A 20,486-nucleotide genomic window follows, 5' to 3' on the forward strand; every position below is an offset into this window, starting at 1 on the left:
CATTTATGTATGGGAATAAAATCCTTGATATAGAGGAAAGTCGCCAATTTTAGCATTCCATTTTATATCTCTTAACTTCAATATCTCTTAAATTAAAAATAGAACTTTATAAACATGAAGACAAACTAGAAAGTATCTTCTATTAGATTAGTATATCTTCTATTAAATTAGTATAGTTTTCTTAGATTAGTATTGCAATTTTTATAATATTGTTTCGTAATTTGTAATCTAATTAATGTTTTTAATTGTTACAAAAAAATGCAATAATAACAGAATTCAGACATAACTCGAAAGATAACAAAATAACTATAAAATAAATGAATAAACTAAATAAAATATACTTTTATATATTAAACAACAAAGATTGCAAAATTAAAAGGCTAGAACTAAAACCTCCCATTTTATACGTTTTCTATTATCTAATTAATGTATTCTGTCCAATTATTTTTCCCATTTTTTAAGGTTTAAAAAAAATATGAAAAAATTCATGAAACATTTATGAACATTTGTAGTTGAAGATTTGATAGTTATTGTCTATTCTCATGGAGAAGTGTACCAGTTTACACTACACAGTGATTTTATGTTCCAATACGCCCTACAAGGAAAATATGAAAGGAAAAAATATTAGCAAAATAGTTTTAGAGAGCTATAAACATGTGAAATAATATAATATTATCAATAATATATTGTTTAAACTATGTAATTTGCAAGAGAAAATCGTTCAAATTTTACTCTTGCTTTTCAAGAATTCATTTTTAGATTTTATATACAAAAAAAAACTGTATAAATAAATGTATAAATTATAAAATTTTATTTTCTTAATTAAGTATTTAATTAGATCATATTTTTATTAATATTGTACAATATTTAGCTTCCGAGAAATAAGGGGGGGGGGGTGTTGCTTTAAAAACATTATTCCAATATTGACTTTTCTACTCTTATATATATTTAGATTTTATATAAAAAAAACTATAAATGTATAAATTATGAAATTTTATTTTCTTAATTAAGTATTCAATTCGATCATATTTTTATTAATATTGTACAATGTTTAGCTTCCGTGAAATAAGGAGGTGCTGTTTTAAAAGAATTATTCCAGTATTAACTTTCCTATACCTGTATATTCGATTTTTATAGAGTATCAATTCTAGCATCTGTGTAAATTGCAAAACTATACAATAGTTTTAGGATAACATTGACAACATGTTTGGTCTATCAATGAGTTTTACTCACTCCTGCACTCGACGTACGCGTAAATACAAGTTTAACGTTTTCGTGAATTGATATGGTCATTGTAAATAAAAAATAGTAAAAAGAAAAAGTCCCTTTTCCATATGAGATTTTTTACAATACGAAATTTTATAACCATTTTATGTCCCGTAAATAAAAAGGATTTACAGGATTTTATTTTTTTTTATATACATCAAATGTTCGAAACATGAAACGTTTGCTCCGATTGCAGGCGTGGAGAAACGCGATATGAAAAGGCTATAGATTATTACATTTGTTCTATGCGGTTTTGAAAAATTACAGGTACAAGCGCGGTATGTGAGCACAATTCTGCCATCTCTTCGGGCATTTTTATTCCGAGAATTAACTTGAGCGGTAGGAGGTATTCAGAAAAGATAAATTTATAGGTTGGCTTTTTTTTCCAAAATCGTCTACTTAAATTCTATTCGGACTTTATTCAAATCCCAATTTAAGTCCCCAATTTCTATGCATTATTCGCAATTTCTGAGTTAGGACTGTATGTGAATTTTAATATTACTTCTTATGAATATGAAGAAGACGGCGGATCTCGCAGTCAGATTTTGCATGAGCTAGCAACGCTGGCGACAATGAAAGGGACAATATGATCGCGTGGTGCTTAAAAGGGAAAGGTAACAAGTAGGCGAAATGGTTGCCGAGCTGACCTTTCAGCTACCGGCAGTAGCGTTCTGGCAAAGCTTTTCAAACATTTCACACTTTTTTTCCCCGGAGGCCGACCTATTATACTCTTCATCTTCCTCCTCGTCGTCCTCCTCCTCCTCCTCCTTCTCCTTCTCCTCCAAACTGGCCGCAAGAGAGCGAGGGAGCAGACAGACCGCGTACACGGTGACCATAACAAATGCGGCTAACTAAGCGCAAAAGTCTCGCGAAAGCTTATTACTTGATGTTTACAGCCCGGAGGAAACTTGGCCCGTGCTCTCGTACAGCGCGGTGTACCGCACTTTAGGAACTCACGAGAGGAGTTCCGCAGTAACTGCAACCACCGCGAGTCGTTTGAAACGGGGCCTGTGTGACAACGGGGCCAATCCCGTAATTAACATACTCTTCTCTCTCTCTCTCTGTCTTCCGTCCGCCCGTCCGCCCGTCCGCCGCCGTAAACATCCTGCGTGTGACTCGATGAGGCGACTCGCCGACGGCGATGTCGTTGAAACGGATATTTTTCAACGGTAGAATGCGGCGAAGGATGGAAATCACTTTCCGAGAAGTTTCCCGGCGGAAGGAAACGCCGATCTTTCCTAAACCATTCGCTCACCATAGCAGCCGTCGCTCTGGGGCGTCCGTCGCGATCGAAGTTAATTGAGTCGTCCGTAATGAGGTTTCGGCCGCTTCTGTCGAGAAATTTTAATCGGCCGAGAGGATCGGGGAAGAAAGAGGTGCCTCCAAGTCGCGCCAACGACGACGGACGCTCGGAATGTTTGCAAGGAGTTATTCAATTATTTTACGTCCCGCCGCGCCGCGCGCCGGTCCGAGGTACCCCACTCGATTTGCTCGTCGCGGGGAATGGCGAGGGATCAGCCCTGAACAAATTCTACACTTCACTACATTGAACAGTATTGACGCGAATGAAAAAAAAAAAAAGAGTATAAGGTGAAATAATTTTTTGTGGCGGAAAAAAAAGTGGAATTAAATGCAATTCAGTACAGTAGAGTACGGCAGTCCGTGTGTCGGACGTTATATTGGATAGCTCACGTAGCTATTTCTCGCTCGAATAAGGCAATTGATTGATCCTGGTGTCTGCCAATTCTTGTCCGGCAAAATCCAGATCGATTGAAAGCATAAGCTCGATTCTTTACGCAATTTGACAGATTTTGAAAAATCAAGTTACGCACTCGCGCGCACGGCGCACAATTTTTTTTTTTCCGCTACGACGAACTGCATAAAACTGAGGAAAATCGATTCTGTTCTGCCGAACGAAAAATGAGTTGGGAATAAAAATCGCCGGTCGATACTCCCGTATTTGCGACAGATGGTATATTACGTGGCGAGTACACGATCGGATCTGACCACCATCAAGCCAGCGCGCATGGTAGCACGTACATACACGGACCACCGTATTTTCAGACACCATTGTCAACCGCCAAACCGCCTTGCAAGCAATCTAGCATGGGAACAGCCATCAGCACCACAGGCTTTACACCGAGGTAGTTCGTGGGGTATGACGGGAGTAAGAGGGGGGGGAGGGGGAGAGGCTTTACACGCACGAGCGAACCGAACTCGCGCTTTAATATTCGATTTCGACGCTGTCTACATTGAAACTGTCGATTAATAATACATTAGTAATTACTTCGATATTATTCATATTTCTCGGGCGTATTACAATGTCACGATTGTACCGCCAATGATTTGTATTACGTTGCGCAGCCAGCCATTAGTACATGTCAATATTTATTAAGCCGCTCAGGGGATTATAAACGCCCCTGTAATAATGAAGTGTGCGCGGATAATAAATTGTGATGACGAAAAAACAATGAGAAATTCATGGCCTTCTTCGCGCTGTTGGAGTACCATAAATTGAATCTATTTTTTTCTCTCTCTCTCTCTCTTTCTCTCTCTCTCCCTTTTTCTTCCTCTCTGATAAACACGGTGATAATCTTATAACGTTCGAGCGATCAAAGAATAGTAGAAGGAAGAAATCGTCAAAATACGAGAAAAAGGAGGGGATACCTTCGAGTCATTCTGCCACTCGCATGAATATCGACCCGTTCAAGTTTCAGCGCACTTACGAATACGCTTTTGCTGTTTCAGACTTCGGTATAACGACAGGTCGGCAGGAAGGGCAGTATCCGTGTGCCTTTGTTTTCAACAGCAACGAGACCCGGAACGGTACGTTCGCGTCGCCAAATTACCCCGGACTGTACCCTCGTAGCACGGAATGCTACTACTTCTTCTATGGTCAATCTAACGAGCGGGTTCACCTTCATTTCCACTTCTTCGACGTCGAGGGAGTGTTGCCGTAAGTTCAATGAACAAGCAAATACTTTCGCGTTGCTTTTTCGAGAGATCACGAAAATGCGATGTAGCAAGGTAGACTGGCCAAATAAATAACGGCATCAAAATTGCGTTGAGTATTTTCGTTGCCGGCGATCAATGTCACTAACGATAAGCGTATAGAAATATAATAATGAGAAATGAAAATTAATTAACGCAAATAATAATACGTTATTTGCATGGTAAAAGAAGATAAAAGGAGGTAATAACAATCGTACCAGCGGCGAAAATCACGGTTAACAAAATAATGGAACGTTTACACTTCAGATATTTCAATAATGAATTGAATCGATTGCCCAGGGTTTCCCTAATGTCGGGAGAACCGGGCAGCATGGTTATATACAATATCAGATTTAACTGTATCAGGAACCTCGTCTAAATGTCTAATAATAAGATTCGACAGATATAACGCGACTTTAAACAAATTTAGAATCTTTCCGCAAAGGAGCGAATCGATAACAGCTCAATTCTGAAGCCTTGCGGGAGTTGGGATGGCTCGTTATCTCAAACTGCATCACAAGTTCTCAGCTACTTATTGAAACACGAAGGAAGCTCTGATGAAAGTTCTGCGACCGATACTCGAGAAACAGAGGCAATTACGTGTCAACCATGCCGCACGCTGTTATTATTAACGAGCATATTAGCCATTATCCGATACAACAAAAGAACATAACGTGCTACACTGAGAAAAATATTTTGGTTATAGGACAAAGTCGGTATATACGCGGCGCCGCATCACAAATTTAATTTATCAAATTATTTACTATGTTTAAGGAAAATAAATTATACCAATGAAAACTTCATACTGTTTAATATTATCAAAAAAATTTTTAATATGAAATATATATTTCTTTCCTTATACTTGAAGAAGAAAAATTTAAAAAACTCCTGCATTTTTATCGTATAAAAAAGTAGTGAGATTTACGACTACTCATGTGTAAGATATACAACGCATCATGATTCACAAATAACATTTACATATAATATAAAATAACATAATGATTTACAAAATATGCTTACAAAATTTATTAGAGAATAAGAACAGTAAATATAGATACAAAGTAATAATAATATAATATTGAAGTAATTAATATGCACAGACATCAACAGAATGCAGATATGTGCACATTGTGTTCTCAACATAGGGGCAAGTGCTGTTTTCCAATCACGCAGCGTCTGTATTACGGCATAAATCCCGTTCGCTGAAAATGCCGTATATCCTAAACAAGTGGGATATACAAGATATCAAATTAAATAAAGAATGCAAGAGCTGTGCACTTGTATCTTGCTTGTATTCCATCCTTTATTATCGTTCTACATTTACATACCATATAAAATAATTATTATGCCTGTTACATTTCCTGCAATCATTTTACGTAAATTATAATACATGATCGCGATATTTGTATGTACATGAAAAGATCAATTCAACTCACGATATTTTCGTTAATATTAACAATAAAGAACTGAAATCACAACACAATACTATAGGCGATTTTTGGCGATCGTCTGGTATATGTACCAAGGTATACCAAAGTATACCAGAACATTCTCAAGGTACCAAAATAAGCTCCACCTCTACCAATAATAACCCTAGTACATATACCAGACGATCGCCAAAAATCGCCTTATATAGCATGAAGGCACATAACACAGTGGTTGTGAGCAAACTATCTTTATTCCTTCTATTTTCTCTGACTTCTGCGTCGTACATCCCAGCGCGGCAAGAATTACTAATCAAAATTTTGATCACGTAATTGCATTTCTGATTTTTATAGTTTTATAAAACGTTATATAATAATACGTTATATCGGACTGACGAAATTGAAAGGCGAGAATAGAAAGCCTATGTCAGTCACAGCGGTCCTTGGTGCTGATTTTAATTTTTACAATTCCCAACTGAACTGCGCGCCGCATTTTGTCAGACTTGAAACACAATCATAAGAAGCCGGAATATAATAATATAATGATATTAACGCTTTAAGAAGCATATATAAAATTCCTCTCCCTCCACGGAAAAACTGTAAAATGTTACATTTCATAGATTTAACAATAAACGTGTTGATTTGTATTTTTCTAGTTGAATCTGTCAGATTTCCAATTTATGCAACCAGATTCTTTTCCTCGTATATAACTTTTGGAAAATAATATAACGATGTGACGCAAATCAGCGTGCATTGAAAATCGGAGCGTAGGTAGACGGGTATACGGAAAGAGATAGAGCCGTAAACTGCTACGTGCGCGCGAAAGATATAAAGAGAAACAGTGCGGAAAGGGTGCTGGCCGAGAAACGACGCGACGACAAGAGAGAAAGAGAGAGAGAGAAACGGTGGGAGGAGGATCGGTATACCGAGGGTCATACGATAGCTGCTCCTAATTGGGTCGTATTAAATCGCAGGACCATCAATATTCCGGCGGCAACGTAACGCTACGTTCATTACCGGAAGCCGCTAATTAATCATGTTTCGCCAATTTCTGTCGAATTTTATAACAACGGCGGCGTGCGCTCGTTTGTCGCACACGGCGCCACGGCACAGCGTGCATCGCGACGAAGGAAGCACACCGGACTCACCGGAGCGGAATTCGCGCTGGGTCGGGCCCCGTGTGTTGTCGCTCTGGGCCGGCCGATCGGTTGGTCGATGGCCACGACTCGCTTTATAAATTGATAATTCAGTCGAGACGTCGGCCGTGCGACGATGTCTCGCCGCGCTATTTATCGCGGTCGTATCAGCCGCCGTTGCAACGGTCGCTCGTGGGAAGATTTGCCCCCGGTGCTACTTTGGAGAACGGTAATCGTAAATATCGCCAGACCCCGCGCAACGAAACGAGAGTTCGATTGGACGAAATGCGCCCTCGGTGCTTTACTCGTAGATGCATTTCACCAGCCAGCGTCGATGTGGCATTGCCCGGCGATGCGAGGCAAGACGCGGCGAGAAGCACCGGAAAAAGATGCATACTCGGCCGTAAATCTGACCACCGGTAAACAGTTCTCGAGACGCTTTGGGTTACGCTCGCGCTCAAGAAAGCGCGCCCGGAAAATGATGATCTATCACCCGAATTGCCACTTATGTCATCGGGCCAACTAGCGCGGGCTCTTCCTCTTTTTATCTCTTCTCTCTCTCTCTCTCTCTCTCTCTCTCTCTCTCTCTCTCTCTCTCTCCCCCTTGCGTGCACGCGCGCGCGCGCGCGTTATTCGCGATATATATTTTCCACTCCACGCGATAATAGCTCCATCGCTCATACATCAATATTTCTTTTCACGACGATATATTGTTTGTCTCGACGCGAATGTGTCGTCGCGCAACAACCAGATGGCCGCGTAAATCTTACTTATCGTCTCTATTTATCTGCCAGGTAATATTACTTCGGCCGCCCTTAATTATACTATATGAGATGGTGATAGAATATTATTATTATGGTACTCAATATTTTTGTATGATAAAATATAGAGGGACGGCGGCATTCAAGGAATATATATCTGGGGCGGAATATCATATTTCGTATAATTCACGTTGAATTCTAAGAGCAAACGTTAAAATTACCTCGTTACAGTCTATTTAGATACTGTATTGCATATAATTATCGATCATTAGTGTTTGCTATGTTATATAAAAGCTGAATTTCAGTTCAGCAGAAATTTTTACAGATACATACTTTCTGTGTAATTTTAAAAAGTATGTTATATTTTATGTTATATCATATTTTTTTCTTAATTTTAGTCCAACTTGAAGGCCTAGTAGTAAATGTCAAATAATATAAATGAAGTTAATGTGTGTCGTAGTATGTGTACGAATTCGGTAAATAAAATTATATTATATATGGGCTGTGGTTGTGGAATATGATAGTCCGTCAAGTGTACTTCTCTTGCGCCTTTATAACCTTATCGTAGACATATAATAATTATTAGAAGCAAAGAAATTATTTTAAAAAGTTTTAAATTTAATTTAAAATTTTGTCAAAACCAAAAAGTTATTAAAGAAAAATTTTTTTAAATAAAATATGTTTTATGAAATGCGTATAAAACGTTGCTTTTTGGCTCTTATTTGTGTGTAAAATTTATGAGAGATCATTAATTTATGTTTTTGTTTTATAAATAAAAACGCCTTTCATGACATTAGTTGTTAGTATTCCACGATCCCCTGCTATTCCACAAATTCATCCTTCTTTCCCTCTTCAACAAATTGTAAATTACGTTTGTTTTGTATACCCAATGAACTTTTATCCATAAAGAGATTGATATAAATCTATGACTAATAAACTGGCGTTGATAAAAATGATATCGCGTTAATATTTACCAAATTGTTGTGAAAAAATAAAATGGTATTTTATTACCCCCTCCTTTCTCTATAACAATATAACTTTCCAAGGTATTTTTGAGAATTTTTTACAACCAAAAATTCAGATATAAAATTAAAAATCAATATGTTTATAAAAAAGTATATTTCAAATAGATTTTTAAAAAATGTTTTAATTTTATTTTTATTTTAATTGAACAGTCCAATTTTTAGCATCAAAGTTAGACCTGCATCCGATCCAGTGACATTTTGATCCATATATTTCTGATCGGAAATTTGTGACCGATCAGTTTCACATTATCTGATCAATTCGACGAAATCGGCTTTTTTAATAACTATTTGATGGAATTACACGGTATTTTGCACTCCCATTTCTCCATTCGCGTTTATAGTTCATGAATTTTTATGTTACTGGATAATGGAAAAATTTTATGTACATATATAAATATCTTTTTCCAATTATCCAATAACATGAACAAAAAATGCAAATGAAGAAATGGTAGAAATTTACAGTCATGAAATTCCATCCAAAAGTTACAAATGTATGTGTATATGTAGTTGCTGAAAAACAAAAAATATACACATTAAAATACAATTGTATATGATTCTATCAATTTAGATGATAATGATAAAAACATTTTTTAAACACTAATATCATTATTAAGAATGCATTCCAGTAATCATTGCACTGAAAATTTTTATAGTATGTATGTAATGTAAATTAATCAATATCTACAGTTGGAGACTAGTTCAAGATATAAGATAATGTATCAAAATATTTCTATCTAATCACATAATTAACGCGCAATCTATTGAATAAATACAAAGATAATAGAAAACTAAAGTAACAGCTAAATTTATTACTAAAAATGTAACAACGTTACCGTTACCGTCACAGACAGAGGAAAGTAATGGCCATTATTGAAAAAAAGTAACGAAAACGGTAACAACGTAACGCGTTACTTTCCAACCGTGATTTTATGAAACAGTTTTCGTGATAATATGTGATGAAAACTTTTAGACGTGCCATTAGTCAGCTATTTTAGAGTTATACAGGAAACCTTCTTCAAATAATTCGTTTTGTACTGTTCTGTCCTTTCGAATGGCAATCTTCATTTTCTTGAAAACGTGATGATCCAAAGCATTTGAGACGGGTTTCATCTCACGAAACAGCCAAATGAATAACTGTGCTGCTAACGGTTATGTCATCATCTGTTTCATTTTGAGCACATTCATAAATCCATCGTAGAAGATGCTAACTATCAAAATATTGACGTCTTTTCTCCTTTGCTTTTGTACATACATCGCATCTTTGTATGCTTCATTTACTGTAATGTTCGAAACGAAACGTTCAGAGAAGAAATTCTGCTCCTCATTGAAGAGGAATATTCTAGAATATTCTCAAAAAGTCGGAAGTAATAACGAGCGCGATGGTGTGTTTTAGAATTTAGCTCGAGCATTACAACTATTTAAGTTGGTCAAGTGATCCTATGCACTGCTTCATTTAGTTCTGTATCTTGGTCTAAATTTTCATTTTTCCCAAGAAATGTTTCTGTGAGATATTCTCAAGACTATAAGCTCTTAAAAGAAAGTAGAAAATATTAATTCTTTCTTTTTCAATTCAAGACCAAAATATCTCCTTAACCGTAGCGCGACATCTAATTAAGGTATTATTGAGCCTATTAATATTGTTGAAGAAAGTTAGATTAATATCGTTAAATGTAAGATCGAATTTTGTCAATATTTCTCTTGTAACTGTTATACTTAAGTAACACTTATGTTAGAATGATGCAAATAATAGACTGAGATTGGATTATTTATGGAAGTGCTGCCGAGAGAATTATAAACGCAATTTATTACTGTGAGATAGCCGTGAAAGACTGTTAAGAAGAGTCATCCGAATTTTATCGATATTCCATCCAGCGGTAGATATTGAAGCTTTTTGCTACTCCATTTTTCATCGGGCGTATATATCAATGTATTGTATATATAGGTCGTAAGGCGTATCTTGAAGGAAGAATGTAGACTCGCGTAAAGGCCGAATACATAGCTTATCGCGTGCCAGTTTAAATGCTTAATAATCTATAATGTTGATGTTTTCGTATATTCAAGTATATACAATTACTCCATACATGTACTCCGCCAAAATTTTGATTTTTATATGAATCTAAAAAAACGGAAATTTTGTTGACAGGTAAAAGATAATGGACGTGATAGATATAAATTACTTCTTAATGAAATGCATGTCCAGCGAAGTTTTTGGACTATCAAAGATTGCAGGAAAAGTTAAGTGACTCGTTTAACTAGCCAAAATTTAACTATTCCATTGAGAATCGAAACATTTATTTTAATTGATACATACTAAAAGAGGAAGAGGCGCGAAAAAAAGAGAAAAATAATTGGTCTTCGTTTTATTACAGTTTTATTTAATTTTAATAAAAACCCAATTCGTAACTTAATACATAAAGTTAAAACATAACTAAAAAGCTTTTGTCGTAATAAAAATGAATATTTTATGATATCATATGTTACAATTATTAAATAAAGTTATATTATTATTATTATTATTACTTTCATAAATGTTTTCAAAAGAACTAAAATATCTGAAAAATGACTTTGTGTATATATTTATATACAAATGGTAGAGAACGTATCTGATTAAATATACGTAATTACAAACAATGTGTACGCCATAAAATTCACCATTTATTTGTTTCGATAAACGTAATACAAACGTGAGCGATAAAGTCGGTTAATTTTAAATATTTAGGCTGCAAAGTGATACCTCTCTAACCAAAAATAATATAAATGTATACAATAAACTCAATTAATTTCCAATATTTAGGCTGTAAAATAAATGATGCCTCTCTAACCAAAAATAATATTTCTCTCTACACTTTTCTCTTTTATCTTTATTATTGAGATTATCTCTATAATCAGTATTAACAGCGACCAAAATTTACAATCAATATATATTACATGAATGTTATATGTATATTAAAGATGTGCGATGTCAGATTTTTTGATGCCAAATTAAATCGAATCGAATCATTGAAACATAACATAACATTTAATTAATAAGACCATTATTAGGTTGAATATCAATATAATAAAGATAATATTAAAAGATTTTTATATTGATAAAGAAAAATAACATTAGTTACGTTAAAATTATTTTAAACATGATTTTATAAGAGTGTCAATATAAATATGATTTGTATTTAAATTTTTTAGATTCAAAATTTTTGAATAATTCAGATTTGAATCATAAAGATTCAAATCTGAATCTTATCCGATTCAATTCGATTTAATTCGAATAATTCGCACATCTTTATTACATCTTGAATATCTTAAATAATGCAATGTATTAATTGTAATATACAATGCTTTGCGTCGACTTTTTTTAGACAAAATAAATCCTCGATAAGACGGTTTTCCCTCGTTTGCAAAGTAAAAGTTCAATCATTAATGCGACATTTTTCACAGGTGCGAAGCTGTGTCAGCTAGCGATTACGTTGAATTTTCCAACTACATGATCAGAGACCGGAAGTATCCGAGGCACTGTGGTCAGCTGAAAGAATTCGACGTTTACAGCGACAGGAAGTTCTTTCGCGTTACGTTCAAGAGTAACGATCGTCTCGACGCCACGGGCTTTAATGCCAGTTACGTGTTCCTAGACGAGGAAGAAAATTACACGATGAAGATACCTGCGAGCAACGGATCGGCACGGCACGGTGAGGCTTTCATGAAATTAATTAATTATATCACGATGTTGCTTTACGATACCTACGCAGGTATCTTTTTTTAACAATCATAACATTATGTAACTCAAGAGAGTAACAAAGTATAACTTTTTTCCCTTGACAAGGAAAAATGCTTCTTGTACATCCATTAAACTTTATATACGCTATACTATTAAATTATTTACATTTAGCAAAGAAATCTGCTGTTTATTATCCACGACTCATTAATACGGAATATGGAAAATATAATACATATCGTTAAAAAATTGCAATGGAGTATACGATTCCAACAAAAATATTGAATTTATTTTGCATCGTGTAAGTTCATATCAATGCGAATTTTTAAAAAGTCCAAGTTTATACATTTCGCTCGCTTTCGATGATACAATTATTTACGTTGGATATTGGAAAAATGTGAGCCGCATAGTGTGCAGAGTTACAGTAATAGATACATCATGCGTAGCAAAGTGCTTGTTATACTTCTCGTATTTACAAAAGAAATCGTGGTTTCACATATTTCCGTTATAATATAAATATCCTTACTCATTTTAGTAATGATGTAAAAGTATCAAGCGCGAAGATACTTAAAATAGCAGATGAATAAAGATTTTTTTCTGAAAGATACGACGTGTAGAGTCCCAAGAGAAAAAGTCTTTTTCTCTTTTAAAGCTCTCGAGATAAAGAGATCTTTGAAAGAGGAAAAATTTGTCTGCGATATTACAGTTAAAAGTACAACATATTTGAATTTAACTAAATTCTCGACTTAATAAAATATTCGAAATGCGACGAGTTCTGCGTAGACTGAATACGGTCTCTGAAAACTCAACCGAACGAAGTCTCGTTTCCTCTTAACAGTTCTGACTTGTACGTTTCGTAGGCAACTACATCTACATTATGGTCATTATCTTCCGGCTATTTAAATGTCTTGTTGGCAATTTCTATGAGAGTTATTTCTCTTGATTTTTCCTTCTTGTCGTATATACGAACACGTTGTAAAACACACGAACGGATATTCTGGAAAATAATTGAGTCTTTTGTAACATAAAGGAAAGCCCGACAAGAGAGGTAGGTAAAAACCCCGTAGAAGGGATCTATTCTGAATTGTACGGAGATCCGTTCATTCGCATTCTCGTTCTTCCGAGGAGGCGAAAAGTCACGCGCGCGGCAACGTAAATGGATAGAAGCGGCCTGGAAAAGGTAGCGCAGGCAGAATGAATTAAGGCGGTGTACTTTAGCCCGTTCCGTCAAATCGAATTGCGCGGAGAGAAGCCCGTTATTCACTCGTTTCGCGCTGGCAAACGGGGTCGAATACCTCGGATTCGTGAAACTTTTGTTACAACTTGGAGCATTGTTGCACGCCCAATGGCTGGAGTAGCCCCGGTGCCGCTGGGCTTAATAGCTCGAAATACATCTTCGGGCATTCGGTCGCCGTTTAAATGCCGTTCTAGAGCGGTAACAATTGCAGAACGGAAAAATGTGCAAACTCAACGGGATTGTACGATCGAAATGAATCGTGTGATACATGCCGCGTCATTCTCCACTGATCCGATCAATCGAACGTTATTAATCGATTCCGCTAATAATTCTTCTTCGGAACCGTGTGTTATCTCCCCAATGCACCGTCTCTAAAAAAGAAAAAAGTCTCTTCTGAATCGTGTGATCCTGGATCCAATCCATAGAATTCTAGATAATAAGCTGAGATTTGGCTTGCTTTTTATCTCAACGCTATTGTGCCGCGAATAATATTTATAATTATATGCAAGATTAAATTTCTCATATTACCCAGTGTTTGAGAAATTGATTCCAGTCTGATGAAGCCAAATAATATGAATATTAGTTTCGTCACAGCGGTTCCGGTATACGCGGTCAACTAAAATTGCCCGCCATTGTCGCGAAACAAATTGCAAATAGGACTCGGCCAGATGTGACGCGTATTTATACGCAATCAACGATAATGTCGCGCGTTCCACTTTCCCCGTCCGGACGGCAGGAGATTGTGTAGCAGCGGTTTCAATATTCTAGATTGTATCGTCGACTTTGCAATATTTGTCCGTAGACACTAACGTGAGATTGCATAATGAACAAACCAGCGTAATAAGATTCGTTATCAGTTTGTGAGGGAACGGCCGCTGTCATCGAATTTGATAAATATGAATTTGAAAGGGAGAACGAACAATGGGAGAAAGCTTGGAAACTCGCCTCCTGCACTCGAAAAAATTCGTAATGGTGATAGTTATAAAAGTGACGACTACACAAGTTTTATAAGTAGGATTAATGTACATAAGTCAATAAACTAGTGTTTATGCTCATTGACTCTAAAGTTTTAATTGCAATAACTGTAAAATAGTTTGTATCAACACAGCAATTTGTTAATTTATAATGAAACAGCATCTCAACTATAATTACATAATTACATAGACTTTAATACAAATAAGTTATAATAATTATGTACTTTCAGTTTACGTACGGTCGATAGTTAAATATACGACCGAAATAACTATGATAACAGTGGAGCAGTAGGATAGAGCCTTGAATGCTAAGAATAAGAACGAGAGATCCCGAATTCGAATCTCAGTTCAATATTTCCATCACATTTCTAGTTTTCTATAATTTATTTAATAATTTTACTACAAATGATTAATATTGTTGTATTTTCTTAATTCATATAATTCGTTGTTGTTTTTACTATAATTTATTTGCAGTACATAAGCTAAGGTGCTATTCGTTCACGTTTATAGTTTACATTTACGATTTTTTCTCTGAATATAAAAGAAAAAAAAACATGTTTAATCACACATCGCTTTACATATAACAATCGAGTTACAGAATTTAACAAATTTTTTTATTTATAAGATTACTGGAAAAAAATTTGCACATTTTGTCATATTGGCCATAAAGATCGCCGTAACGTGTACAATTGTTGTGCAAAAACGTTATCGCGTTTTTATTATGTCACAACGCGCCCCCCGCGCTATACTTTTTTCCGCTTCACGTATACGCGACAATAAAAAAAAAGTCTACGAAGAGTAAACAGGGACAAAATGTGCGATATGTATATTACTATTTATGCCATCGTTAACATGAGTTATCACGCGCGTGGTTCCATATGCAGGCTAGACGTGGATCGATAGCACCACGCGACTCACCCCACGGGGTCAACTGCGAATAAAGGAAAAAAAAAAGGAAGAAAAGTTGATCGAGGAGTTGCATTATCGAGAACTGGAGTCTAAGTAACCATGAAATTGTTCTTTCTTTTCATTAAAGGTATCGCGCCTTCGCCCCTGCCGTTGCTGCTGCTACTGCTGCTGCTGTTCACGAACTGTCTCTTCGTTGGTGGTAGAGGCTCGCATTAAGAAAAGGCAGGCCACACGGCGGCCACGTGGACAAGTCTTGGCTCAATTTACAACGAACCGCAACTTTAAGATCCATCTGAGAGCCATCCAGAGTCACCAATAGCTCAGCTCATCGAAGAAAGTGACGACCTCGTTGACAAATTCGTCGGGAGGGAGTCTGTTACTGAAGTCTATTATCCGACCCGGGACGCAAAGTCTTAAATGTGTCCACGCATCCTTTCTCATTCTATCCCATTCGTCCGCGTCACGTCGACCATTTCGAGGAGAAAGCATCGGTGGTAAAATACTTTTACGTCTAAACAGCGCGCAAGAGAAACGACCGTGCGGACGGTGTCATTCGTCGAGAACTCGTCGCAGCTCCGTTACCGTAAACAAGAGAAGTGGGATTAATTGGCTGCGTGGCTAAATTGCCGCTAGTGGCCTACGAGGGTAAGTTTGCAGTCGGCAAGTAACTCTTCCGAGAAGGATTCTTACTTTCGGTGAAGTATAAGTAAATCTTTTTCGCGATGACAAGCTGCGCAAAGGAAAAACATTACGACCCGTTGCCGCTGTTTCGATTCTAGCAAATGCACGCGATCTCTGTTTATCGTTTACAATTTAACTTTAATCACGATTTAAAACTTGAATGGCGCTCGCAGCTGCGAAAAACTTTAACTCTCAATGTTTCTTTCAATACCGAGAAAATTGTTAAGTTAAGGGCGCGTGCACTGCCAGACCAGGTCCAGACCAAGCGAACGTGCGCGAATAAACATGAATGAACAACTCGCGACGCCTTTATCCTTATCGAAGCAAGTTATTCGTTCGCGTTCGTTCGCGCTCGTGCGAATTTTATTTGGATCCTGCTTTAGAGAAAATCATTTATTATGCGATCATTTAAATCTGATTTTACTCGTTCAATCGACAATGTTTTTCTCCTCTCGCGGGGAACGAATCTCTTAAGTCATCGTAATTGTCTGTCCGTATATCGAAAGTCATACATACCGTAGGAAAAATTCGCCTTCACAAATACGCTACGGACGGACCTTTACTCTACATCCTCTATACGACTGTGATGTTCCCGTTCTTTCTTAGTTTAATAGAAACAAAATCAAGTCTGATCATTCGCGATAGCGAACATTTGTAATTGATAATTAGGTCCTGGAGATACTGTTAATCGCCGATTGCATCATGAGAACTTAGGAAGCGTATAGTTAAGTATTTATCGTCAAAAGTCCTGTTTCAACGAGCGAGCGTTTTAGACTAACAGGAAAATTGTGTAATAATTCGAAATTTCGGATTTCGAACCCAGTGAGAATACGTAATTGACACATTTAATGGAATATATGAGAGCGATTGCAATTCTTAAAAATGCGCGTTCGATTGAGCGATTTCGGCGATGAATGTTTCAATAATGAGCAATACGTGATCGACCGAATTTACGGGCTAGTGATGATTAAAGAGGGATATTTTGGAAACATTTTTTGAGTTTGTGGACTGCATCAATATTACACAATTGGATGTCACGGATGCATTAGTAACTACTAATTTCTTTCAAACAATATTTTATCATCGCATTCAGTAAAAATCGCATTAGTCATACTAATTTTTTTTTTTTTTTTTTATTAAATCGATACACAACTACATGAGCAAGAATTATATATATTAAAAAATATTTTTGTCTAATTTTCTGTCCAAAACATTAATTTTTACATTAATTAGTTATTAAAATTGAGTGTTTTACAGTATAATTTTTCTAAGACATGCATACGAAGTTATTACCATTTTTCTCGATAAAACAGAGTTTTTAAGTAATTAGAAATTAGGAAACAATTTTTCATTGAGTAAAAAAAAATAATAAGCATTCTTTCTCTCGTACATTACAGAACATGCTGCAATATTGCTGAAATGTTATATTGTATGGGTATCTATTGGAACTTGTCTATTTCTTTAATATCATTTTAAGTTAGCAATTAATTTATGAATGAAATCTTCATCTATTAAAGAAAATTTTATTTGAAATACTTATAACTCGATGTAGCTCTTTCCGTGCAAAATTACACGAGTAAGAGTACATATGCTACTGAAAAGTATATTATGCACCGCCAAGTTCTCAAAGGGTTAACAAAACAAATACCAATTTGCTTCAAAGTAAATTTCGTGCGTTTTCGCACCAAGCGTAATATGTTCGTGAATTGAAGATTGTTAATATTGATACTGCTACGTCATAGAAATACGAGTAAATGTGGTGCCCGTCAAAGAGTGCAGTCTGTTATAGAATAATTTATATAACGGCCGTACAACTTGAGAAACAAGAGAAGAGAACTCGGCTCATTGTAAATTCGGCTGAAATGCACTCGCGCTGCGTCAATATAACGTAAAACTCCTCCACTTTCTCAAAAAAATGATTTCTAAAAGAACAAGTTAGTGAAATTATAGGCCCGATGTATTTCCTCGAGCTTACTACAGCGATTATGACAACCAGATAGTGTCGTATTCTAACAAGTCTCCGCACGTCGAGCGTGAGTCGCGGTATACCCGACTGTATTTACACAAAATCATGTCGAAAAGCGTGAGCTCGATGCCGAGCGAACATGATCTCGCGGAACGTGTGGAACGTGTGGAAAATCAGCATGGAAGATAACACAAGTGTGAGGAATGAGAATGGACTTCTATGAACTCGATATCAAATTGTGTATCTATAGATACATAACTAGGTAGCAATACTGTCATTGTGTACGTTAGACTCTATCGTACGTCAAGTACTTTTTAAATAGATTTATAATATTTTTTATAATTTTAAATAGGTTTATAATATGTGTTAGTAAAAATTCTTCCGATAAAAGTTTCCGATTAATTTTTGCAAGGAAAATATGCTCACACGGTGTGACGTGTATGTACGTTTGCGTGTCGCGTGCGAGATGCAAGAGGTAACTGCGTGTGTGATGTGTGATCGGAGAATCATTTTCGTTTTCCGTTGTTTCTACGTTAACGGAGAATAAGAGAAAGGGTAAAGAGGAGAGATAACACTATTAGCAAATTGAATATTTAATTGGCACTATTAATTGCTTACATGTAACTATCACCATGTAAATATTGTTACATTCGACCCGTTTCAAACGCTGTCACTATACATAGCCACACTGTCTTAAACCGTACTAGTGATTCACGAATCGAGAGAGCCAACATGAGAAGCGATAGGTCACAGCTTTGACAGTCGGGGAAAGTATAAACCCTCTCTGTTACCAATCCATCCCGATGCGTCGTCGAAACAATGGTATTTATTTCACAGTCGATACCTACAATCAATTGAGTTAATTTATTGTAGCGCATACGTATAAATTAATTAATTAATTATGTAATTAATTTTATGATATATATATAAATTAGCATTAATCTCATAAAACTGATGCTTGCAATCAATTGATTGATTGAGAATTAATTTATTACAACACACTCACGTATAAATTCAATGACGAATTTGTGACAACTTTTTTGTAAGATATGCCACTGTCCATGAGTTTGGAAACGTGGTAAATTCAAACGATAAAAGAAACGAAAGGAATATATGTTGCTACTTCAACGTTAAATGTGTCACAAAGATAAGAGAGAAACTTTACGTGCAGTGCAGCCTTCTGAAAAGTATTTAAAGTTGAAAATTCTTTGTTGAAGTATCGTTATACAAATATATATTATATTATCGTTATATACATATATTATATATATGTTCACGAACCTATGGACAGTATCGTGTATCTCTTCCATCGCTAATTTTTTGTATTTACGCCTAAAGAAAAACCGATGAGCAAGTCGGATCAAAAATCCAATAGCGATGTACTACTGGAACGCCCTGTAATCAGGCGAGAAGTTCAGGGGCGGCCTTATAACGGCATGCGTTCCTGAGTCCTAGAAACGTAACTTTTATCCTTTCGTACCGCCTATTACTGGGACCTACGAGTCGAGTTATCCGAGTTGCGCCTGGGGCGCTCCAAACTTTGTCCTGCGGTTAAAACTATCCGAAAGCATCGCAGTCGTGCTCCGGAACAAAGGCCCGGCCGTTGATCGGAGCACCGACTTCGGTATCCGCTGAAAGCAGCGGATGTATTTTCTTATTCTGTTTTGAGGCTCTTGCCCGATCGTCTCACGCATAAGTTATGAGAGTGTAATGCAATCATCGTTACTGTCCTCTAAATAAACCTTCACGTATGAATCCATACGTCAATTCTATGATTGTTCTGTTTATTTTAACACCATCTCTCTCTTCTTCTCGCACCCCTATCTTTCGATATATCGTGGTATGTTGTAGATGCACAAAAAGATTATTGTAAATCGACTTGAATTTGAAATGAATTTTATAATTTTTCGTATCAAAGTCGTCGCGCCTTGATACAAAACCACGAGCGATCGATCGCGATCGAACGATATTCGTAAACGCAATTTGATGTCATCTTGTTCCAGGTTTAGGGAAAACTTGGGCATCGATTCGCAATCAATAAAGTTTCTCCTATCCACCCGAGTTCTCCAACCGGGAAACAACCTATAATGCTGAAGAGGCGGTTAAACTTTGCCGTAACTCTACAAGATCGTTAAGCGCGCCGAGGAGGCCGCTTTGTCGCTTAAGAAGCTACGAAATGAGAAACCCTCTTACGACGCATTAACATCTCAGCATAATTGTTTGAGATAATTATCCTCGGTGTTTTGGAACCGGGGCAGATACTATCACGAACTCTATTTGTCTTAACAAAATCTGCTTACAATTGCAAACACAATACAATCAAATATATAATCAGTCTCTCACGAACAGAGAGAAAAAATTATGTGTCATTAAAAAAAAAAAAATTAAGTATTTACTCAGTTCTTAT

The 20,486-nt window shown here is 36.2% G+C and overlaps 1 protein-coding gene across 1 annotated transcript in view; it reads left to right on the plus strand.

Moving 5' to 3' along the window:
- LOC105204975 (suppressor of lurcher protein 1) overlaps window positions 1–19,851 on the plus strand; it is a 486,519-nt gene extending 466,668 nt beyond the window's left edge. Inside the window, exons 11-13 of the mRNA XM_026137763.2 lie at window positions 4,015–4,222; window positions 12,039–12,286; window positions 15,560–19,851. Of these exons, the coding sequence (XP_025993548.2) occupies window positions 4,015–4,222; window positions 12,039–12,286; window positions 15,560–15,648 (545 nt within the window). The 3' untranslated portion in view covers window positions 15,649–19,851. The remainder of the gene's footprint in view (window positions 1–4,014; window positions 4,223–12,038; window positions 12,287–15,559) is intronic.
- Window positions 19,852–20,486: the final 635 nt, after the last annotated feature.

The sequence above is a fragment of the Solenopsis invicta genome, chromosome 16 (genome assembly GCF_016802725.1).
Source record: "Solenopsis invicta isolate M01_SB chromosome 16, UNIL_Sinv_3.0, whole genome shotgun sequence".
Lineage (NCBI taxonomy): Eukaryota > Metazoa > Arthropoda > Insecta > Hymenoptera > Formicidae > Solenopsis > Solenopsis invicta.